The following is a 25,054-nucleotide window of genomic DNA, read 5'->3' as shown; positions in this document are numbered from 1 at the left end:
AGTTGTGAAAGTCACAACTACTATAATCGCATATACAGATCGATCCACGGCTGCAGCCACCCAAACGGCAGATAACAGAGAGAGATGGAGAAAGGTATTTAAATGCCGCGCCAAAGGATCACTTGTTCAGAAGTTCAGATCAATGTCACTTTATTTTCATATAGGTCTACGCGTTTCAGGAGCACCTGCCCCCTTCCTCAGGACCGTCAGGTATAGAAATAACATCAAATCACATTTTTTATGTTCTTTCTATACCTGACAGTCCTGAGGAAGGGGGCAGGTGCTCCTGAAACGTGTAGACCTACATGAAAATAAAGTGAGATTGATCTGAACTTCTGAACAAGTGATCCTTTGGCGCGGCATTTAAACACCTTTCTCCATCTCTCTCTGTTATCGGGAGCACACAGGGCAGGCTCTCCCACACGCTCCACGGCTTCTGATGAGCTGGAGGAGGGAGAATGCTGTTTGTACCAGGAGGATTCCTTGGTTTCATCACCCCCCAGATGATCAAACTGCAATAGACTCCCTTATAGCAGCAATCAACCAAACTCTGCATGTGGAGGATCCCCCATCCACTACCACTGACCATGCGGTCTCCTTTAAGAGGGCAAGGAAACCCCAAAAGGTTTTCGCTGATCACCCAGTGTTTCAGGATATCCTCACAAAGCAAAGGGAGAAGCCTGACAGGCGCTTCGGTAACCGAAAACTCATGGAGTCCCGGTACCCTTTTGCCTCACCTGCCCCTAAGGGCTGGGCCGATCCGCCCTCGGTCAACCCCCCCCGGTCTCCTGCCTTACCACAAAGACGCTCCTGTCTTTACCCGATGGTTCTTCCATCAAGGACCCGACAGACAGGTGGAGCACCTCGCCCGCTCTGCTTTTGAGGCTGCGGGTTCCTCCCTTTGCCCTCCTTTGCCTCTGTGTGGGTCGCAAAGGCGATCTCGGTCTGGGCAGACTCCCTTACCACTTCGCTTGAGGAATCCCAGTTCACTCATACCTTCACAGAGGTAACAGCTCAAATTGCCGCTGCGGCGGAGTACCTCATCCAGGCCTCCATGGACGCTGCTACCTGCGCAGTGTTTGCCGCCTCAAATACCATAGCCATCCGTAGAGCTCTCTGGCTCCGACAATGGCGAGCGGACTCTACCTCCAAGAAGTCTCTCACGGGCCTTCCCTTTTTTCCAGACCGATTGTTTGGCGAACGTCTGGACAAGCTCATTTCTGAAGCCACGGGAGGAAAGAGTACCTCCCTCCCCCAGCTGAAGTCCAGGACGTCCTTCACCAGACGTCCACAGTCCTCGTTCCGCTCCTTTCGGAACTCATTTGGTTGGTCGACATCCCGTGCTGTCCCCGCCACCAGCCGCGGACTACGCAGGGACCGACCTTCTCAGCTCTCCCCGAAACCCACTTCGTCATGGCAGCCTAGACCGAAACAGTCCAGGACTAGGGAGACTCGGCCACGACGTTTTCCCCCCTTATGACTCCTTCGGCGCCCCGGAAGACACACTCCTTGTAGGAAGTCGACTGCGGCTCTTTCAACACATATGGGCTGCCGCCTCAGATGACACATGGGTGCAAGACCTTGTGTCTTCCGGTTACCACATAGAATTTCGGACCCGACCCCCGAGTCGATTCTTTCTCTCACACCCCCCAAAGACTCGAAAACGACGCAAAGCTTTTTTCTCAGCAATCCACTCGCTCCAAACAGCAGGAGTGATAATACCTGTCCCAGATGACGAGAAGTTCGGGGGTTTTTATTCCAACCTCTTTGTGGTCCCCAAAAAGGATGAGTCGGTTCGACCCATCCTGGACCTCACACACCTAAACAAACATGTGCACGTACGGAGATTCAGAATGGAGTCCCTAAGGTCCATTATTGCATCCATGGTCGAAGGGGAATTCCTCGCCTCCATAGACATCAAGGACGCGTACCTGCACATACCTATCGCCCCAGATCACCAAAAGTTCCTCCGCTTCGCAATTCAGGACTCCCACTTTCAATTCGTAGCTCTACCCTTTGGCCTTGCCACCGCACCAAGGGTCTTCACCAAAGTCATGGCGGCCGCCATGAGCGTCCTTCACGCCAGGGGAGTAGTCGTTCTCCCTTACTTGGACGACTACCTCATCAAGGCCCCCTCCCGCGACTGCTCAACCAGCGTACAGATCACTGTGGACACCCTATCCCGCTTAGGGTGGCTAGTGAATCTGGACAAATCATCCCCGATCCCATCATGATCCGTCACCTTCCTGAGCATGTCCCTGGACACCCGTCGGGGCTTGATCCTTCTCCCTCAGGACAAGGCGTTCGCTCTTCAACGAGCGGTACGCTGCCTTCTACGTCCTCCGTCTCGCTCCATTCGATTCAGCATGAAAGTGCTCGGCAGGATGGTGGCGGCTATGGAAGCAGTACCCTTTGCTCAACTGCACCTCCGCCCACTGCAGCTAGCCCTTCTAGCGGCCTGGGACAAGAGCCCCTTCTCCCTGGACAGACATCTTCACCTGACGCCTTCAGTCAGGTACGCACTGCGCTGGTGGCTTCGGTCCTCATCCCTATCGAAGGGGAGATCTTTTCTCCCAGTGAACTGGCTGGTCCTGACCACGGACGCCAGCCTCCTAGGCTGGGGAGCAGTGTACCGGCACCACACTCCTCAAGGACGTGAATCAAGCGGATAGGGACAAGATGTGTGACCAATCTTATCATATTATAAGGACTGCACCCAAAATACATGAGCACACACAAAGAGAACAGGGGTAACGCAGTCATAGATTGAGTCAATAATCAATATACCAACCTTTGCAAAAATATCAAAAATATTTATTCATTTTAGTGCTTAGCAAAGGGAATAGTATAAAATACATATTAGAGAAAAGTAGTAAACAATGATCAGGCTAAGGCAGAGTCATAGATGAAAAACAGATCACCAGATCATATGGGGAGTGCAGTATATCCATATCCTCACAGTAGGGGGGCCTCACAGAGTTAATAGTAGGGCCAGTATAACCTATTTATACATTTACACAAGTCATATACAGAGTTAGGGACATAGAAACCCTAACTAAACTAATAGGTGTAATAACATATGGTCACTCATCACTCCGAGGGGCCAAAAGACACCCAATGGCAGGGGGGAGCCAGCCCACGTCACGGCCCCCCGAAGAAGTTATCGAAACGTGCGCGTCGGGGCACGTTTTACTCGGTCACGGCTACTAATGGGTGAGTGCTTTGAGGGGATTGTTTTCAGCCCACGTGTACCTTTCCTGGGCTGGCTCCCCCCTGCCATTGGGTGTCTTTTGGCCCCTCGGAGTGATGAGTGACCATATGTTATTACACCTATTAGTTTAGTTAGGGTTTCTATGTCCCTAACTCTGTATATGACTTGTGTAAATGTATAAATAGGTTATACTGGCCCTACTATTAACTCTGTGAGGCCCCCCTACTGTGAGGATATGGATATACTGCACTCCCCATATGATCTGGTGATCTGTTTTTCATCTATGACTCTGCCTTAGCCTGATCATTGTTTACTACTTTTCTCTAATATGTATTTTATACTATTCCCTTTGCTAAGCACTAAAATGAATAAATATTTTTGATATTTTTGCAAAGGTTGGTATATTGATTATTGACTCAATCTATGACTGCGTTACCCCTGTTCTCTTTGTGTGTACACTCCTCAAGGACGTTGGACGCCCCAGGAGTCTTTCCTTCCCATCAACATCCTGGAACTCCGCGCGATCTTCCTCGCGCTCAGAGCGTTCTGCCCTCTGCTAGCGGGTCGTCAGATTCGAGTCCAATCGGACAATGCGACAGCTGTAGCCTATATCAATCGGCAGGGGGGCACCCGCAGCAAAGCGGCTTATCTCGAGGTCCACAAGATCCTCAGCTGGGCCGAATCGACGGGATCAGTGATATCAGCGGTACACATACCGGGGGTAGAGAACTAGGCAGCAGAGTTTCTGAGTCGCCAAGGCCTGGCTGCCGGAGAATGGTCTCTCCACCCAGATGTGTTTCTACACATCTGCACTCGCTGGGGCACACCAGACGTGGACCTAATGGCCTCAAGATTGAATGCAAAGGTACCCGCGTTCATAGCAAGGTCACGCGACCTGCAGTCCATCGGCGCGGATGCTATAGTCTGCTTCTGGCACCACTTCCGCCTGCCTTACATATTTCCACCTCTACCCTTGCTGCCGCGGTTAATCAGGAAGATCAAGACAGAGGGAGTCCCGGTGATACTGATAGCACCGGACTGGCCCAGGCGCGCCTGGTATGCCGAATTAGTACAAATGCTCACAGACGCACCGTGGCGCCTTCCAGACATCCCAGACTTGCTGACCCAAGGGCCCATTTCCCATCAGAACTCCAGAGCCCTGAAGCTGACGGCATGGCCATTGAGACCTGGGTATTAACAAGAGCGGGATTCTCCCCCGCGTACGTGGAAAATCTTCCTTTCATGGTGCAGGGAAACTAACGTCCAGCCTATGCCTCTGGCCATCCCCAGAATTCTCGACTTTCTACAGTCTGGCTTGCAAGCGGGGTTGGCTCTCAGTTCCCTTAAAGGGCAGGTCTCAGCACTCTCAATCTTCTACCAATGCCGCCTGGCTCAAAAACCGCAAGTCAAGACCTTCCTCCAGGGCATTTCCCATCTAGTTCCCCCGTACAAGCGGCCGCTGGAACCATGGGACCTCAACCTCGTTCTGGACGGTCTCCAGAGGTCTCCCTTTGAACCCCTCAAGGAATCCTCCCTTGCTCTTCTGTCCTGGAAGATAACATTCTTGGTGGCAATTACGTCCATCAGACGGGTTTCGGAGCTGGCAGCACTCTCTTGCTGCGAGCCTTTTCTGATCTTTCACCAGGACAAGGTGGTTCTGCGCCCCCTTCCGGATTTCCTTCCAAAGGTTCTTACCCTGTTTCATTTGAACGAGGACATTGTCCTGCCTTCCTTTTATCCACACCCGGCTCATAGGGTGGAAAGGTCTCTGCATTCGTTAGACCTCGTCAGAGCTCTAGATATTACATATCCAGGACAGCCCCCTTTAGGAAAACGGACTCTTTGTTCGTCATTCCTGAGGGGCCTAAGAAGGGACAGGCAGCTTCAAAGGCGACGCTGGCTCGCTGGATTCGCTCTGCGATCCAGGAAGTCTACCGCTTGCAACTCAAGCCCATTCCTAGTGGGCTGCGGGCTCATTCCACGTGAGCAGTTGGCGCTTCGTGGGCCATTCGGCATCAGGCTTCAGTGGAACAGGTGTGTAAGGCTGCGACCTGGTCTAGCCTACATACGTTTTCAAAGCATTACAGAGTCCATACCCAGGTTTCAACTGAGGCAAATCTGGGTAGGAAAATTCTGCAAACTGCAGTAGAGCACCTCTCTCAGTAGGCGCTCCAGGCTGTCTGGGACTGGTTCCTAGTCCTTGGGTTGTGTTGTCTTCTTTTATGTTTCCCACCCATGGACTGCTTTACGACGTCCCATGGTCCTGTGTCCCCCAATGAGGCGTCAGAGAAAAACGGATTTTTGTGTACTCACCGTAAAATCGTTTTCTCTTAGCCATCATTGGGGGACACAGCACCCACCCTGTTGCCCTGTTGGGCCTTGGTTCTCTCAGTACCTTATTTGGTTATGACTCTTTTTTTTTTTTTCTCATGTTCCTCTGTTGAGGTAAGTTTTTACTGTTTTTTTTCTCCTACTGCTTGTGTACTAAAACTGAGCTTGCCTGGCCCGGCCAGGGGGTGTATACTGCAGAGGAGGAGCTATGCTTTTGCATCTACTTAGTGTCCTCCTATGGATAGGCAGCATAACACCCATGGTCCAGTGTCCCCCAATGATGGCTAAGAGAAAACGATTTTACGGTGAGTACACAAAAATCCGTTTTTTGGGCTGTAGACCCTATTCATACATAGAAACATGTGTCACGGGTATTTTATTTGTTCATAAATAAATAATTGTAGAATACTATGACACATGCTTGTTGTACGAGGGTCACAGAGGTCTACAGGTAAAAATAAAATGCATTGCTGGGAGGTATCTGGGTGTAAAGAGAGATGGCTTGGGTTTTTTTAACCTCGAATGTAGAAATTAATAATATTGCTGAAGGAGTGAAAAAGATAAAATCTGGCCCTGATACCTTTAGGGAATGTTAATAGCATATCTAAAGCTGTGTGGCCGCCACACTGAAGACTCTGCTACCGCCAGCTTTCAGTCGTAGAGGCGTGGCTGGTGCGGCGTCAGCCAGGGCGCAGTATGCAGTGAGCGGCGGACATAGTCACGCCCCAGCACATTAGCTAACAGCCGTTTCTGTAATGTATCAGTGCAGAAATGGCTGTTAATGTGCAATAGTGTGATTACAGCCGCCGCTCACTGTATATACTGTGCCCTGGCTGACGCCGCATCGGTCGTGCCTCTATGACTGGGCTGCCACTCGCTGTACAGTAAGCGGTGACGGTAGCGACACCAGCATGCCTGCATGACTGAAAGCCGGAAGCTCCCAGGAGAAATAATGTTCATTCTCTCCCGGGTGACGCACTTCTGCCTAACACTATTGGGCTGTAGATTAACCCTATACCTGCAGGTTTATAGCATTATGCAGCCTGACAAGTCCCCCTTAAATCTGTGAATCTCCGTGGGTGGATGAAGAAGCATTTACACAGCTTTGAAAACAACCAAACCATAAAAACCAAAATGATTGGAACAAATCTACAGAAATCCACAATCTTAATTTGTCTGTAATTTTTTTTATCAAATAGAGTATCCTGGAGAATTTGAGAGCAGTTCCTAACATACTGAGCACATTTCATTCTTCCGCTTAGTAACTGATATATAGATCTCCTTCCGCTCAGTAAGGTGCAGCCTTTCCTCTGGTTAAGAAAAGGGCAAAGAGGTGCAAAGATATCCGTTCTCAATAGCAAGGTTCAGGCACTGCTGCTGAGGGGAATACCTCTATACACCGGACCTGACCGAACTCAGGAGCCCTGCAGGCCCTGCCATGTGTATAAGTTCAGCGCTTCATAAGATCTGACTATGGAATACATACATGTACCACCACGTGACACGTCCAGGCCACAGCAAGGTCTAATCTTGGATTCACTGTAAGGTTTCATCTTCATCTTCAGGTTGCGTTTGCAGAGCAGCAGGCTGAACTGGCAAAGCAGCCGAAGTTTGATGGCAGCTGTGGCCAGAAGATAAGCTGGTCAGAAAGTCTTTTTGGTGAGGCAAGAAAATGTGACTTCTCAGCACAGGCTATTATGTAGCATGTCTTTTGAGTAATTAACATACTTACTAATGGTTTTCAGGTTGTTAATGTGTTTAGGTAGAAGTAATGTATAGAGGAGCTGACCTCACATACTAAAATAACCTGCGGCTGATCAGCTGTACTCAGAGCCAGTGGTGGCAGCAGGCGGCCGGAAATGCTCAGTTCCGGGGCTGCCCCGTCTCCTGATAGCAACTGTGGCCGGATACTGCACATCCACCTCACATTCAAATCAATAGGAGGCGGCTGTGCATTACCCGGCCATAGCCGCTATCAGAAGACAGAGCAGCTCCAGAATTGAGCATTTACAGCAGGCTGCTGACACCGCCGGCACCGAGAACAGCTGATCAGTGGGCATGCAAAGTATCAAACATTTATGTTCTATCCTTAGGATAGATATCAATGTACAAGTCGTGGATAAGCTCTTTAAGATGCCCTTAAAGGGCACTAACCAGCAGGTTTTTCACACATAAACTACAGGCAGGGTCATACTGGCGCTAGGATGCTGACTCAAATCCTATCTCCAGTTTAGAGATTGGATGCTTGGTTGCAGAAAAATCCTTTATCAAAGCTTCAGAAATGACGTCATTGGTGTTGTAGCTTGAGCATCATGGTGGGACTTTATATGTCGGGTCCTCTAGAATAATTCCTCCTCCTGCCTTGCCTCCTTTTCATTATTTAAATTTTGCAGCTCCAATGCCGATGTTGCCTGCTCATTACTGCGAGACGTTGTCTCCAGTAAAGGCAAGAGGAGGAATCCTCACAGAGGACTCGACCCACAAAGTCCCACCCTGATGCTCAAGCCACTGCACCAATGACATACTTTCTGGATTTTTCTGCAGTCAAGCATCCAATCTCTAAACTGAAAGTATGATTTGAATCACCATCCTAGCGCCAGTATGGCCCTGCCTGTACTTTATATGTGGAAAGTTGGTTGGTTCCCTTTAATGTGGTGTTCACATGATTTACTTACATGATCATTTTTCTTCTTGTGTTTTCTGTGGTACTACTGGGAAGCCCCTGACGTATATGGTTTACATGACAGCACCATAGGGAATTTGGGCCTAGACCTAGTTTGCTGCAGAAAGAAATTGAATGGAGTTAGTCTTCCATGCAAGTACGTAGCAGTTTATGCCATGTTAGGCTACATTCACACACCCGTTCCATTTTTGCGGTCCACAAAAAACGGTCCTGTTTTTCACAGAAGCATCCGTGTGACCTCCGTTCCGTTCTGTATACGGTCCGTGTGTCATCCGTGTGCCTTCCGTTTTGTGTTTGTTTTTGCGGACTGAAAAAAACGGAAGCAGCTAGAAAGATGGATAGATATACAGATGGATAGATAGAGAGACAGAGAGATAAAGGGATACAGAGAGAGATAGAGGGATGAATGCATGAATACCAGTAGATAGAGGGATAGATAGATAAAGGGATGGCTAGAGAGATAGATAGATAATAGATGAGAAAGACATATATAATGTCCCACTCCCCAGCATTTTGTAATTTTGCACCCTTTAGTGACTTTCATGTGGCACTAAAGGGTGCTTAGCCTTGTATTTAGCCCCCAAAAAAATAATTAAAAAAAAATGACGTGGGGTCCCCCCTATCTTTTGTAGCCAGCTTGAGTAAAGCAGACGGCTGTAGCTTGCAGACCACAGTTTACAGCTTCACCTTGGCTGGTAATCCAAAACAGAGGGCACCCCACGCTGTTATAATTTAAAACAAAAAACGTGGGGTCCCCCCAAATTGGATCATCAGCCTTGGTAAAGTGGACAGCTGTGGTCCGATATTCTCAGACTAGGGAAATCCGCCGTTATTGGACACTCCTCAACCTAAAAATAGCAGGCCGCAGCCGCACCATAAGTGGCGCATCCATTAGATGTGCCAATCCTGGTGCTTCGCCCCAACTCATCCTGTTGCCCTGGTGTGGTGGCAAACGGGGTAATATATGGGGTTGATACCAGATGTGCAATGTCACCTGGCATCAAGCTCTGGCATTAGTGATGTCATGGCGTCTATCAGATACCCAACATCAATAACCCAGTCAGTAATAAAAAAAAATAAGTAAACAACAAAAAAAAAATTATTTGAAAAAAAAAACACTCCCTTTCACATTCCCTTTCTTTGTCGCTCCATTGGGAGACCCAGACAATTGGGTGTATAGCTTCTGCCTCCGGAGGCCACACAAAGTATTACACTTTAAAAAGTGTAACCCCTCCCCTCTGCCTATACACCCTCCCGTGCATCACGGGCTCCTCAGTTTTATGCTTTGTGTTGAAGGAGGGGCACGGTCTCAAGATCACAGAGCTCTGGCGGCGGACGCATTAGTTCAGGATTGGTCGCAGTTTCGACTGCCTTATGGGTTTCCTCCTCTGGCGATGCTGCCCAGAGTGTTACGCAAGATCAGGTCCGACTGCCGCCGCGCCATCCTCGTCGCTCCAGACTGGCCGAGGAGGTTGTGGTACACGGATCTGTGGCACCTCACGGTGGGTCAACCGTGGGCACTCCCAGACCGACCAGACTTTCTGTCTCAAGGGCCATTTTTCCATCTGAATTCTGCGGCCCTCAACCTGACTGTGTGGTCATTGAGTCCTGGCTCCTAGCGTCCTCAGGGTTATCTCAAGATGTCATTGCCACTGAGACAGGCCAGGAAACCAACGTCCGCCAAGATCTATCACAGGGCTTGGAGGATCTTCTTATCCTGGTGCTCTGATAAGGGTTTTACCCCCTGGCCGTTTGCCTTACACACTTTTCTTTCCTTCCTTCAATCCGGAATGGACAAGGGTTTATCTCTCGGCTCTCTCAAGGGACAAGTATCTGCGCTTTCCGTGTTTTTTCAAAAGCGTCTAGCCAGGCTTCCGCAGGTCCGCACGTTCCTGCAGGGAGTTTGCCACATAGTCCCACCTTACAAGCGGCCGCTGGAACCCTGGGATCTTAACAGGGTGCTAAGGGCTCTTCAGAAACCACCTTTCGAGCCGCTGCGGGATGTCTCTTTATCACGTCTTTCGCAGAAGGTGGCTTTTCTAGTGGCAGTTACATCGCTCCGTAGAGTGTCGGAGCTAGCAGCGTTGTCATGCAAAGCCCCCTTCCTGGTTTTTCACCAGGATAAGGTGGTTCTGCGTCCGGTCCCGGCATTTCTCCCTAAGGTGGTATCCCCTTTTCATCTCAATCAGGATATCTCCTTACCTTCATTTTGCCCTCATCCAGTTCACCAATGTGAAAAGGATTTGCACTTGTTAGATCTAGTGAGAGCACTCCGGCTCTACGTGTCTCGCACGGCGCCCCTGCGCCGTTCTGATGCGCTCTTTGTCCTTGTCGCTGGCCAGCGTAAGGGGTCGCAGGCTTCCAAGTCAACCTTGGCTCGGTGGATCAAGGAACCGATTCTTGAAGCCTACCGTTCTTCTGGGCTTCCGATTCCTTCAGGGCTGAAAGCCCATTCTACCAGAGCCGTGGGTGCGTCCTGGGCATTGCGGCACCGGGCTACGGCTCAGCAGGTGTGTCAGGCAGCTACCTGGTCTAGTCTGCACACTTTCACGAAACACTATCAGGTGCATACCTATGCTTCGGCAGATGCCAGTCTAGGTAGGCGAGTCCTTCAGGCGGCGGTTGCCCACCTGTAAGAGGGGGCCGTTTTCGGCTCTTTTTATCGAGGTATTCTTTTACCCACCCAGGGACTGCTTTTGGACGTCCCAATTGTCTTGGTCTCCCAATGGAGCGACAAAGAAGAAGGGAATTTTGTTTACTTACCGTAAATTCCTTTTCTTCTAGCTCCTATTGGGAGACCCAGCACCCGCCCCTGTTCCCTTCGGGCTGTTGTTCTTTTGTGTACACATGTTGTTCATGTTGAATTGTTCCTTTGGTTCATGGTTCAGTTCTCCGAACATCCTTCGGATTGAATTTACCTTAGACCAATTTATAAGTTTCCTCCTTCCTGCTTTTGCACCAAAACTGAGGAGCCCGTGATGCACGGGAAGGTGTATAGGCAGAGGGGAGGGGTTACACTTTTTAAAGTGTAATACTTTGTGTGGCCTCCGGAGGCAGAAGCTATACACCCAATTGTCTGGGTCTCCCAATAGGAGCTAGAAGAAAAGGAATTTACGGTAAGTAAACAAAATTCCCTTCTTTTCACCAATTTATTGGAAAAAAACAATCAAATATGGGTCTGGCATAAACCAATAAGGGGGTCCCATGACGATCCATTCTCACTGTCCCAGTCAATGAAGAACAGAATGTTCTCCATTGGCTGGGAGAGCAGTGCAGTGACCTGAGCTAACATCGTCAGGCCAGGTTAGTGCAGGGGATGAGCAGTGCTGACTTCAGGAGGTTAGCGAGGTACATTACCTGCACTCATGACGTCAGTGCTGTCACTGAGTTCAATGACCGCCGCGTTCACAAGAAAGTATCGTGAGCGGCCCGTGACGTCAACGCTAGTCACCCTCTTGGGCCGCCCGTGAGAGGTGATGTGAGAACGCGGCGGGCATGGAAGGCAGTGACAAGCGCTGACGTCAGGAGTGCAGGAGATTGTCACAGCAGGTAATGATCTCATCTAACCTCGTAATGGCAATGCTAATCACCCCCGCATCTGCCCGCACTCCTGTGTGAGAAGATGCTGACATACTGCAGTGTGAGCAGCCGCGGGGCAGGAGCGGGACACAGACTGCAGGGGCACCCGACGGAAGTCACACGGAAGTGCTTTCGTGTGGCTTCCGGGGATTTTGCAGACCCATTAACTTGTATTGAATCACAGTCCGTTATTACGGAACAGATTAGAACATGTTCCATAATAACGGAACAGACAACGGACATACGGCATCAGATCTGTTTTTTTTGTATGATCGGATGAACACGGAAGTGCTTCTGTGTGCCATCCGATCCTACACAAAAGACATTGAAGAGATGGGAAAATAGAACGAAGGAAGGAGGGATCCAGCACAAATCCTCGTGGTTAAAAGTAAAAAAACATCCTTTATTTCAAAAATTTAAAAGATCATCAGAGACCCGAAGTAGGGAACATATTTACAGTGGGCGCATAGGCAAACTTTACGCGTTTCGGACTGGGGGGGTAAAAACAACAGAGTCCTTAATCATAAGTGACCTATGCTTAGCTGGAAGCAACTCATATAGGGGAGGAAATGAAATACACACCAGGAAAAAGGGGGCGGAAGTGAAAAAAGTCCATAGGTGGAAGGAACAAACCAAACCACCTGTACCCACTTCAATTAAGAGACAAAAGGACACTCAACATACATGAGATAGATATATAAATATACAACCATATTGTCATATACAAATAGACATCCAAATGTAGAAAAATCTTAGCCAAAAAAATCACATGGGAATAAATGGGTTATAAACAGAAAAGCAAGCCTTCCCTAACCACAGCAAATAAACGAAAATCAATATAAGCTGATAAAAAAATGAACACCATACAACATGATTGTAAGATAAAATCCGACAAAAGGCAAGGTAATTAGTAAGTAAAAAAATATATATATACATATATGCGTATAAATAAATATGAATTATATAAGATGTTGATGATAAAGATGTCAATTTAAATGTCAATCTGAACAAAGGCAAGACCTTATGCATAAAAAATACGGGCATAATAATCTATACTAATATCCCTATGTGGTGATGTAATGCAAATCTAGGAGGGGGGGGGAGAAACAAAACAAAAGGAAAAAAAAAAAAAAAAAAAGGGGAGAAGGTAAAATGTATATAAGTGAAATACATATAATGTCAATGGCAAAAAAGCCAATCTGAAAGATGACAATATCTCACAAATAAATATGCGGGCTAGATGATTTATGCAGAAATCCTGATGTGATAATGTGCTGTACAGGGTAGGGAGGGGGGGGGAGAGAGAGGGGGGAGAGGGAGGGGGTATGATGGAGGGAATGGACAGAATAAATAATCAGAAAATATATCTCAAATCGGAACGATAATTCAGACCATGCGGATGTCTGGTATTTAATTTAAGTATCCATTTCGCCTCTGTGTGCAAAAGTGCCTGAAACCAGTCCCCTCCTCGAAATGGCTTGGGAACAAACTCAACGCCAGTAATTGTGAGCGACGAAAAATCCGCTGAATGGTGTTCCATGAAGTGTCGGGTAAGGCCCGACAGGGAACGTTTTTGTGACGGAAGACTATTAGAATTAGTCGGTTCAAAGCAAGATGTTATCCTAGTGTGTTCAGATATCCTGGTTCTCAAAGGTCTGGATGTACAACCGATGTAACTCATGCTACAGATAGAACATGTGGCTTTATACACGACATGAGTAGTGGCACAATTAATAAATGAATTGATCCTATAGTCTGTATTATCAACATTAGTGATGATCTTGGTGTTATTCATAAATTTACATAAACCGCAGCGATTGGAATTACATTTATAAGAACCTGAGACACTAAGCCATGTTTTCTTAGGGTTACGAACTGTGTAAGCGGTCGGTGCTATCATGTTACCGACTGTGCAAGCCCTCTTCGCCACAATATTAACTCCCTTAGAAAGAACAGACCTCAATGTAACATCCTGCTCGAGAAGGGGAAGAAACCGCAAAACCGCATCTCTAATGTGGAAAAAATCCACACTATATGGAGTGGAAAAAGTGATCTTCTCTTTATATGTGGTGGGTTTGATGCGATCTAGTAACAAACTGGAACGGGTCCGATTGTCCACAATGGACGATGCTCTATTGATTGTTTGGTTAGAATAGCCTCTGGTTCTCAATCTGTGTTTAATGTGGGAAGCTTCTTTAGAATAAGCTTGATCGGAGGAACAGAGTCTCTTTGCCCGAAAAAATTCTCCCACAGGAAGGTTGAGTAAAGTGTGGGGGATGTGGCAACTATCCGCATGAAGGGATGTGTTGCCACTAATGGGTTTCCTATAGAGAGTGGAACCGATGGTACCAGTAATGGAGTCGCCAAATAGGCAGATGTCTAAAAAAGGTGCTTGCTGTAAATGAACATTTATAGTAAATTTCAAATTTAGACTATTGTTGTTGAAATACAGACTGAGGGCTTCTGCAAACTCATGAGGTGTGCCTTGGTCACGGGTATTACATATCAATAACTGGTCATCGATATACCTGGCATACCAGGAGACCTGATGTAAGAAAGGGTTGGTATCAATGTGAACATAGTGCTCCTCCCAGTATGCCATATAAATATTGGCCAGGGCACAAGAAAAGCTGGCACCCATTGGGCACCCTGAAATCTGGAGATAATAAGAACCATTGAATTGGAAGTGGTTGTGTCTCAAAAGGAACCCAGTGACCATAAGAATGAATTCCTTAAAATGGTCATCTAAAGAACTGTATTTCTCCAAATGGAAGAAAAGGGCCTGTAAGGCTTTATCATGTGGAATACAGGGGTATAATGAGATCACATCACTAGTAATCCAAAATGAATTTGTGGTCCAATTTATTCTATCCAGATTTTGTAGCAAGCTTTTGGTGTCCCTAATATAGCCAGTTGCACGCTTCATAAGGGGTTGGAGGATGTTGTCCACCCAGTCACTGAGATTGCTGGTTAGGGAACCCGTACTGGCCACAATTGGTCTCAAAGGAGGTGGAAAAATGCCCTTATGTATTTTGGGAAGCCCCTGGAACACCGGGCATATAGGTTTGTCAATGAGGAGATAATCATAGGTTTTTTTATTTATGATGCCCCGGTCAAAACCATGTGTCAATATGTTCTGTAACTTGCCCAGGAAAGCAGTCGAGGGATCACTAGATAAACGCCTGTAAGTAGTGGCATCGTCTAATATGGAGTTTATCTCCCTCTCATAAAGTGAACTGTCCAGTATAACTACTGATCCCCCTTTATCCGCTTTCCGGATCACAATGTACTCATTATTTTTCAGGGACTTAAGAGCCTTTCTCTCTGATATGGATAGATTATCTTGAAATCCAGAGGTAGAAGTTAGGATACGTCTAATCTCCATCTCCATAACATCCTGAAAAGTGTCCATTGCTGGCACTCTGGAGGCCACCGGGTAAAAATGTGGATTACTAGTAGAAAAGGGAGGAGGCTCAGTTAGTACGGGAGATGGATCACCCAAATCCTGAAGATTTGAAATAGCAATCTGTTCTTTAAGATCCAAATGGAGTGGAATGTGAGTGATGTTATCTACTGTCGTCGTTGGGACAAAATCCTCATCCTGAGTCTCTTTATCAGTATTGAAAAAATGTCTCTTAACGGTCAGATTTCTGATAAATTTATTCACATCCTTGATAGTTTGAAAAAGGTTGGCCCGATTTGTAGGAGCGAAATTGAGACCTTTCTGTAAGATTTTAATTTGAGAGGAGTCCAGGGAACAAGCAGAAAGGTTAATGACGGCAATATCAGGGGATACAGGTTTATTTAATTCCTCCAAAATCGGCGCCTCCTGGAGCGTAGGGGATACCTCTCTTCTGTAATGTCTGTGCTTCCTCCCCCCTCTCCGCGGTTTACGTTCCTTATGGGCAACAAGTTTTTTGTATGCCGTGAGATATAAGTGTCTCTGGCAGATTCATGCGAGCCCACACTGCCATCAGTGGAATCCAAATCTGTTGAGGAAAAATTGACCGATCTATCGCTATGGAGGTTCTGCTGGCGTTTTTTCAAGATTGACTTATTCTTTCTGGCATTTTGCCATGTATATACTTGTTTTGACTCATAGTCTCTGATATCCCTATGATACTTGCCCTGCTTCAGTTCCATAATCTCTGATTCAATCTTATCAATTGTACTCTTGAAACGGGAATTTAGCTTATCAAAATCAGACTTATCATAATTTTTCACCAGATGATCATGTACACCTTTTATCTTACTGTCCAGATCAGAGATACGTGATAATTCTTCTTTCACAATTAAGTCCATTAATTTTAATGAGCAGGATGTAAGGATGGCATTCCACTCCTCTATAAATTTGTCCGAGAAAGTAAAGGTGGGAAATTTTTTAATCCTTAGTCCTCTGGGAACCATCTCTTTCTCAATATATTTTTTCAGGGTCATCGAATCCCACCATGTTTTTAACCTTTGTATAGACAATTTTTCTAAGTCCCAGAATGTGTATAAATTATCTCCATGTGGATCATTATTCAACATAGGACGTGAATCAATTGGTTCTGAAAAGACCGTATCCACCAGCTTTTCTTGTGCCCTGGCCAATATTTATATGGCATACTGGGAGGAGCACTATGTTCACATTGATACCAACCCTTTCTTACATCAGGTCTCCTGGTATGCCAGGTATATCGATGACCAGTTATTGATATGTAATACCCGTGACCAAGGCACACCTCATGAGTTTGCAGAAGCCCTCAGTCTGTATTTCAACAACAATAGTCTAAATTTGAAATTTACTATAAATGTTCATTTACAGCAAGCACCTTTTTTAGACATCTGCCTATTTGGCGACTCCATTACTGGTACCATCGGTTCCACTCTCTATAGGAAACCCATTAGTGGCAACACATCCCTTCATGCGGATAGTTGCCACATCCCCCACACTTTACTCAACCTTCCTGTGGGAGAATTTTTTCGGGCAAAGAGACTCTGTTCCTCCGATCAAGCTTATTCTAAAGAAGCTTCCCACATTAAACACAGATTGAGAACCAGAGGCTATTCTAACCAAACAATCAATAGAGCATCGTCCATTGTGGACAATCGGACCCGTTCCAGTTTGTTACTAGATCGCATCAAACCCACCACATATAAAGAGAAGATCACTTTTTCCACTCCATATAGTGTGGATTTTTTCCACATTAGAGATGCGGTTTTGCGGTTTCTTCCCCTTCTCGAGCAGGATGTTACATTGAGGTCTGTTCTTTCTAAGGGAGTTAATATTGTGGCGAAGAGGGCTTGCACAGTCGGTAACATGATAGCACCGACCGCTTACACAGTTCGTAACCCTAAGAAAACATGGCTTAGTGTCTCAGGTTCTTATAAATGTAATTCCAATCGCTGCGGTTTATGTAAATTTATGAATAACACCAAGATCATCACTAATGTTGATAATACAGACTATAGGATCAATTCATTTATTAATTGTGCCACTACTCATGTCGTGTATAAAGCCACATGTTCTATCTGTAGCATGAGTTACATCGGTTGTACATCCAGACCTTTGAGAACCAGGATATCTGAACACACTAGGATAACATCTTGCTTTGAACCGACTAATTCTAATAGTCTTCCGTCACAAAAACGTTCCCTGTCGGGCCTTACCCGACACTTCATGGAACACCATTCAGCGGATTTTTCGTCGCTCACAATTACTGGCGTTGAGTTTGTTCCCAAGCCATTTCGAGGAGGGGACTGGTTTCAGGCACTTTTGCACACAGAGGCGAAATGGATACTTAAATTAAATACCAGACATCCGCATGGTCTGAATTATCGTTCCGATTTGAGATATATTTTCTGATTATTTATTCTGTCCATTCCCTCCATCATACCCCCTCCCTCTCCCCCCTCTCTCTCCCCCCCCCTCCCTACCCTGTACAGCACATTATCACATCAGGATTTCTGCATAAATCATCTAGCCCGCATATTTATTTGTGAGATATTGTCATCTTTCAGATTGGCTTTTTTGCCATTGACATTATATGTATTTCACTTATATACATTTTACCTTCTCCCCTTTTTTTTTTTTTTTTTTTTTTTTTTTTCCTTTTGTTTTGTTTCTCCCCCCCCCTCCTAGATTTGCATTACATCACCACATAGGGATATTAGTATAGATTATTATGCCCGTATTTTTTATGCATAAGGTCTTGCCTTTGTTCAGATTGACATTTAAATTGACATCTTTATCATCAACATCTTATATAATTCATATTTATTTATACGCATATATGTATATATATATTTTTTTACTTACTAATTACCTTGCCTTTTGTCGGATTTTATCTTACAATCATGTTGTATGGTGTTCATTTTTTTATCAGCTTATATTGATTTTCGTTTATTTGCTGTGGTTAGGGAAGGCTTGCTTTTCTGTTTATAACCCATTTATTCCCATGTGATTTTTTTGGCTAAGATTTTTCTACATTTGGATGTCTATTTGTATATGACAATATGGTTGTATATTTATATATCTATCTCATGTATGTTGAGTGTCCTTTTGTCTCTTAATTGAAGTGGGTACAGGTGGTTTGGTTTGTTCCTTCCACCTATGGACTTTTTTCACTTCCGCCCCCTTTTTCCTGGTGTGTATTTCATTTCCTCCCCTATATGAGTTGCTTCCAGCTAAGCATAGGTCACTTATGATTAAGGACTCTGTTGTTTTTACCCCCCCAGTCCGAAACGCGTAAAGTTTGCCTATGCGCCCACTGTAAATATGTTCCCTACTTCGGGTCTCTGATGATCTTTTAAATTTTTGAAATAAAGGATGTTTTTTTACTTTTAACCACGAGGATTTGTGCTGGATCCCTCCTTCCTTCGTTCTATTTTCCCATTACCTTGGCTGGCCTGGACCTTCCAGCGGATCCGTGCACCCAGGAGATCACAGCAGTGGAGTCGGCAGGTGAGCTGAAATACCTTTATTTCACATTGAAGAGATGGCCCTGTCAGTAGGTCCGCAAACAACCAGAACGGTCGTCTGAATGAGCCCTGAGTATTATCATCTGGAAGTGGTTAACTCTTTTAAATTATTTATTTTGTTAAACCATAAGGGATATTTACTCCTGCTGAACAATTAGATTTTTCCGAAAATGGCCAACCCCTTCAGTTTATGTACTTGGTAATGTTGCTCAGTAGGTAATGTTAATATAGATGTTTGTTCTTTCTTTTTTTCCCTGTCTGTCTGTCTTTTTCCTTTCCCTGTTCATTTTTCCTTTCCTTTTCCTTTTTCCTTTCCCTTTTTTTTACTTTTTCATTTCCCTTTTTCCTTTCCCTTTTTCCGTTCCCCCTTTTTCCACAGCATTTTATTTTCATAAGAAAGTTCTATAGAATTGCAACATTTGTATTTACCTGCTTCTTCTGTAGTTGAAATGTTTCTACATTTATCTTTTTATTTTTTTCTGCAATAGGATGGTTGAAAGGTGCTTCCACTTTCCAAAATGATCCCTGTGAAGAATATTTTAAAAACCTTATGATAAATCCAGCACTCATGGTGCCACCTACAAAGGTGAGTTCTGAATAGGCAAAGGTATGAGCCCATCCATTGCTTATTTAATTACCATTTATGATGCACATTAAGGCTATTTTGCCGCGGAAAACCTGCGGATTTTTCTGGATTTTCCAGATAAATCCGCAGGTTTTAGCATGTACAGTCACTCCCCATGTTATCCTATGGGACATGGGGAGTGCTGTGTCCACGCTGCGGAAAGTGCAACTGCCGAACATGCTGCAGATGTAGGCATCCACATGTATAATTGCATGTTAATTATTCATGCGGAATTACCTGCGAATGTCCCGGACCTCCGCTATGGAGATAAGAGGCCGGGACGTCCGCAGGTAATTCGCATGAATGTCCGCATGTTTCCCGCAGGTATTCCGCTGTAATCTAGCAGCTAAAAATAGCTGCGGACGCCGGCGGGCAGCTGCAGGAAACATGCGCTCGTACCTGCGGATACATCCGCAGGTACGAGCTCCCGTGGGCACATAGCCTAAAGGGAATTTGTCAGTTAATTTGTACCCCTCAAACTCCCACCCCCAAACTGCATATACAGATCTTTGAAATGTAAATCTGTCTGTTGCTGCATTCCCCAGTAATTAGCCACTGCTTCCTGATGTTGTTGTGGACGGGGAAACAACCTCACAAGGCAGGGGTTTAGGGGGTGCTAGTGCCACTCCCAGAGCACTTAACTATGTAATGCCTCATTTTCATATGATTGAAAATGCTAATTGCTCAGGAATGCAGCAACAGATTGAAATGTACAGTGGTACCTCGCTTAACGAGTAACCCTCTTAACGAGAATTTCGCTTAACAAGCAAAGCTTTCTGTAAATTTGTAACCCGCTGTACGAGAAAGCTTTGCTGTACGAGCAAAATTCTCACTGCACACACTTCCGGTTTCGTCCATCCACCACACTCTGACCCGCACTTACAGTCCACACAAACACACACATGTACACACAAACACACACGCACGCACACACATACAGTATTATGCTCACCTTACCTTCCGTTCAACCGCCGGTCTCATGGTTCTTGTAGTTCCCAGGTACATTGCGACGTCCTCGCGGCGAACTACAAGACCCAGGAGGCCTGCGATGGAACGGAAGGTAAGGTGAGCATATAATATAACATAATATGTTTACCTTTCGTTTCATCGCCGGCCTCCTGGGTGCTGTAGTGCGCCGCTGCGCTCCAGTCCACGCTGTGTATCTGCATCCATAGCGACGAGGGAGAAACTTCCTGTCACCGCTAATGAAAGGCAGAGCACTGGCCAATCAGAGGCAAGTGGCTCTGCCTTTGACATCAGCGCTCTGGCCGAGAAGTTCCTGCCTCGTCGTTATGGTAACGCGATACACAGCCCGGCCCCGTACCAGAGAACAGCAAGTCCCAGCAGAGCGGCGATGGAACGGAAGGTAAGGTGAGCATATAATATGTGTTTGTGTGAGTTTGTGTGAGTTTGTGTGAGTTTGTGTGAGTTTGTGTGAGTTTGTGTGTGTTTGTGCATGTTTGTGCATGTGTGGAATGATAGAATAGGGGACCAGGATGGGACATTTTAGAAGTTCTGGAACGAATTGTCTGCATTGCAATGGTTTCCTATGGGAAATCTTTCTCTGTTGAACGAGTAACTTGGTTAACAAGCACACTCCCAGAACGGATTGTTCTCGTTAAGCAAGGTTCCACTGTAATTCCATCAACATCTTTACATCTTCTGAGATTTGTATGTCCATTTATGTGTTGTTTTTTTTTATGGGGTAAGGGTGATTATACTTATACTCTCTTTAAGTAACCTGCTTTGTCATGAATTTTTTTTGTTGACTGTTTATGGATCTGTCTTATACTTTTTTTTTTATTTTTTAAGAGTCTGATTCCAAAAGGATTGCAGCATGTTAGTTTGAAGTATTCAGAAAGCCCCAGTCTTGGGCTTTATTAAGGGGTCACAATTTAATTTGAGGCTTCTCTGTAATTTTCTTGAAGGTTGCAACTAATTCTGGCTTCTATTGATCGCAATGAATCGCCGATTCACGATCTGTCATGTTAATGTTTTTATTCGTAAACGGGTCATTCGCTGCATGCTAATGAAAAAAAACATGACTGTCTGTTGTGCGTGTACACTCCATGTGTCACCATGCTGCCCACAGCAAGGCTTGCAAGTAAAGAGAATGATGTTGTAGTTTTGTCAGGTGGTTAGAAGGGACATTCTCTTTAAAGACAATCTATCAGCAGGATTTTCCTATGTAATCTGAGAGCCATAATGTAGGAGATTATCACTCCTGGCCGTCTACATCTTGCGCAAACCCCGCCTCAGCACTGATTTGAAACATTGTGTCACTATACATTCTATTTTTTTAAGGTAATCCGTCAAGTGATTTTCTAGTACAATACTAATGTTATCTTTAAATAAGGCTTAAAGGCCCAGTCACACACGACTTACCAGCGATCCCGACAACGATACGACCTGATAAGGATCGCTGGTAAGTCGCTGGGAGGTCGCTGGTGAGATGTCACAGAGTCAGGCCTTAGCAACGACGCAGTAACGATGAGCGACCTGTATAACGATCTTGGCGGCGGTGGGACCCTATCAGGAGGTCGTTGATAGGCATCAAACACAACAATGCGTCCTGCCCAGCAGGACATCGCCTTTGAAGGAAATGTTCCGGACCATTCGGCAGCGACTAGCGATCTCCCTGCAGGGGCCTGATTGCTGGTAGGTTTCACACATAACGAGATCACTGGCGAGATCGTTGCTACGTCACAGAAACTGTGACTCAGCGACAATCTTGTTAGCGATCTCGTTGTGTGTGACAGGGCCTTAAGGAAACCTTTCAGTATCAGTAAGTTTCATTGGTCTACCTTATCCTGTTATCTTGTTGTAAGCTCAATTGTAAGCTCAATAGAATTCAGTGTAATGTAGTAGCTAGTTAAGCATCTGTAATTACAAACTGCATATGCCCTGTGTGACGACATGGACTCTCATGGGTTAAAGTTTCTTAAAATTCAGCCAGACGTATTGTTCTACTGTGTGGTAACTCATGTTTGCTTAACTATTGTTTGGGACCAGACCCTGCGGAGCATTCATTGTATTGTAGTTGTGAATTGATAATGTAATTACCTTAGTAGCCATTGTGACTTGCCGACTCCATGTAGATATACTGAGTCTTTCTATGCACATCATTTAAATGAACATTATCCATGCAGCTTGAAATTCATCCAATGGGAGAAGCAATCTTGTCCAACCAATCGATGAGGACGCAGTGTATCCTAAGGGAAGGTTATGGCTATAAAAGGGACTTCTTTAAGCCACCAGGGTTGATGAAGGTTGATGGATGCTGATGGATCCAGTCTAAGCTCTTCGGAGCTGACTAGAGGATCAGGATATCTTATGGCTTCAATCTAGGGACTCCGGTTCCGGTTGGAGACCATATCCACAGCCTAGGGATTTCGACTCCGGCTGCCAGGATTTTAACATCAAACCAGGACTACCTAAGGAGGACACTCAGGTTGGGACAGTTCAGTCACCTGTTACAGACTTTGCAGACCTCAGACAGCTTGGAACCTGTGAGGCATGGACATTCTAAATCCCTGGTGAGCCAGCGGAAGGGTGAGACTCTGTTGCCTGTTACATTTGTGTGTTTTGCTGGTTATGTGTTATGTGCCGTTAATTGTTTGGGGATCCAATAAAGTCTAATTATTGTGGTTCCCTCACCCTGTGTTGTCTGAGTAGTGTTACGCCCACGGTTAAGGAGGCTGGCGTTCAGTTGGGATGAGCCCTGAGCCACGCTGTCTTTCTAAAGGCGGCGGGTTTTAGTGGACGAGAGCACCCACTGACCCCCGTGTCTCCACACCCTGCACCCAACTCTCAGTGTTGGCATCAGTGAAAATAAATTTGAACTAAACTTTCACTGCTGCCCCCACCCATACTCCCTCCCACCTCTCAGCAGTGATAGTGAATGCACTGTGAGGTTGGCAGGGAAGCAGTGAATATGCAAATTGTATTTACATACAGTTGACTAGGGTGCACAAGATACTGAATTCTATGGAGCTTACAGCAGGATAACAGGATAAGGTAGACCAATAAACTTGCTGATCCTGAAAGATTTCATTAAGCCCTATTAAAAGATAACCTTAGTATTGTACTACAAAGTCACCTGACCGATTATTATAATACTGCCAATCAGTGATATGAGTGGAGTTATATAGGGCTGAAATAAAAGCTGTGCTAGATCTGCAGCAGGGAAAACTGTGATTCTATCACAACTACTGCTCCAGTAAACAAAGTGACAAAATGATGGAATCAGGGTCGCTGTCCCTACCTCATGCTGCTCTCAGATTACATAGCAACACCCTGCTGACATCAGAGTTGTATGTAGTATAAAGTTTAAAATCCCCAAAAAATAATTAAAAAACAAAACTGAGAAATTACAAAGGAGTTCAAACGGCACAAGGAAATTGCTAAGGAGTTCAAAGAGTGTAACATGAGGATTGATTTTTTTGCTATTTTTCACTTTGCATGTTTGACGTGTTTCCCGTTTTATCTACCCTACGCAGGCTTTGGCTCTTACGTTTACAGACTTTATAACAGAACCGCTAAAACATATTGGGAAAGCGATGGGAGAGTTCTTAAATGGCTTGCTGGCAGAGATCCCGGTCTTCTATCAGTTGCTGGTGCTTATTCTTATAGCAGCTATTTGTTTGGTGAGTTTTGGTGTTTTTTATCTTTTTATTTTTAATTGTTAAAACGAACTCTCTACTTACTAGATTGAAACTGTGCTTCAATCCTTGTTTATTGGCTTAAACTGTAATTATACTAAGTAGGATAAAAGAAGAAGCAGTCCTTCACTGTATTTATATTGTGCAGTGCCTTGTGAAAGTATTCATCCCTCTTGGCATTTTTTGTGTTTTGCTACCTCACAACCTGGAATTTCATTTTTTTTTTTTGAGGGTTTGCATCAGTTGATGTAAAGAACATGCCTACAACTGTGCACATTTGAGTTTTCTTTTTATTGTTAACCAAACCACAAAATGGAACAAAGTAACTGAAATCGACCGCATGCATAACTTTTAACCCCCTAAAGTCAGTAGCTTGTACATCCTCCTTTTGTGGAATTTACAGCTGCAAGTCCCTAAAGGTGGCTTTACACACTGCAACATCGCAAATGACATCGCTGTAACGTCACCGGTTTTGTGACGTAATAGCGACCTCCCCAGCGACATTGCAGTGTGTGAAACTTATCAGCGACCTGGCCCCTGCTGTGAAGTTGTGATCGCTACAAATCGTTCAGGACCATTCCTAGGTCCTTTGTTTCCCGCTGTGCAGCATGCATCGCTAGAAAGTTTCAGTGTGTGAAAGACTTTGCAGCGACTTCCCTTTCAAATAGCAGCTTTGACACGTCCCCAACAACCAGCTAGGTCGCTCTGCAGGTCCGGATCGCTGTTGCGTCGTTGGCCAGGTTTGCCTGTTTGACAGCTCACCAGAGACTTTGTAGCGATCCCGGCTAGGTTGAGATCGCAGGTTGGATCGCTAGAAAGTCTCAGTCTGTAAACCCAGCTTAAGAATAAGTCTCTGAGCTTTTCCCTTCTTGCCACTGGGGTTTTTGCCCAGTCCTCAAGGCAAAACTGCTCCAGTGCCTTCCTCTGGGAGCAGCAATCTCCTAGTCTGACCACATATTCTCAATTGGATTATGGTCTGGGTTGTGCGTGGGTTTCCTCCG

The 25,054-nt window shown here is 45.5% G+C and overlaps 1 protein-coding gene across 3 annotated transcripts in view; it reads left to right on the top strand.

Annotated features, from left to right (window-relative positions):
* The window catches only part of CLCC1 (chloride channel CLIC like 1), a 72,494-nt gene that overhangs the window by 33,240 nt on the left and 14,200 nt on the right, over nucleotides 1-25,054 (top strand). For all 3 annotated transcript variants that reach the window (XR_012725112.1, XM_075322047.1, XM_075322048.1), the window contains exons 7-9: nucleotides 7,108-7,201; nucleotides 19,256-19,353; nucleotides 23,892-24,038. Coding sequence is in view for 2 of the 3 variants with exons in the window: in XM_075322047.1 (XP_075178162.1) it covers nucleotides 7,108-7,201; nucleotides 19,256-19,353; nucleotides 23,892-24,038 (339 nt within the window). In the remaining variant the exon portion in view is untranslated. The remainder of the gene's footprint in view (nucleotides 1-7,107; nucleotides 7,202-19,255; nucleotides 19,354-23,891; nucleotides 24,039-25,054) is intronic.

Source organism: Anomaloglossus baeobatrachus, chromosome 8 (genome assembly GCF_048569485.1).
Source record: "Anomaloglossus baeobatrachus isolate aAnoBae1 chromosome 8, aAnoBae1.hap1, whole genome shotgun sequence".
NCBI classification, from domain to species: Eukaryota; Metazoa; Chordata; class Amphibia; order Anura; family Aromobatidae; genus Anomaloglossus; species Anomaloglossus baeobatrachus.
The sequence above is the reverse complement of the archived record's forward strand: the minus strand, read 5'-3'. Positions and strand labels throughout refer to the sequence as shown.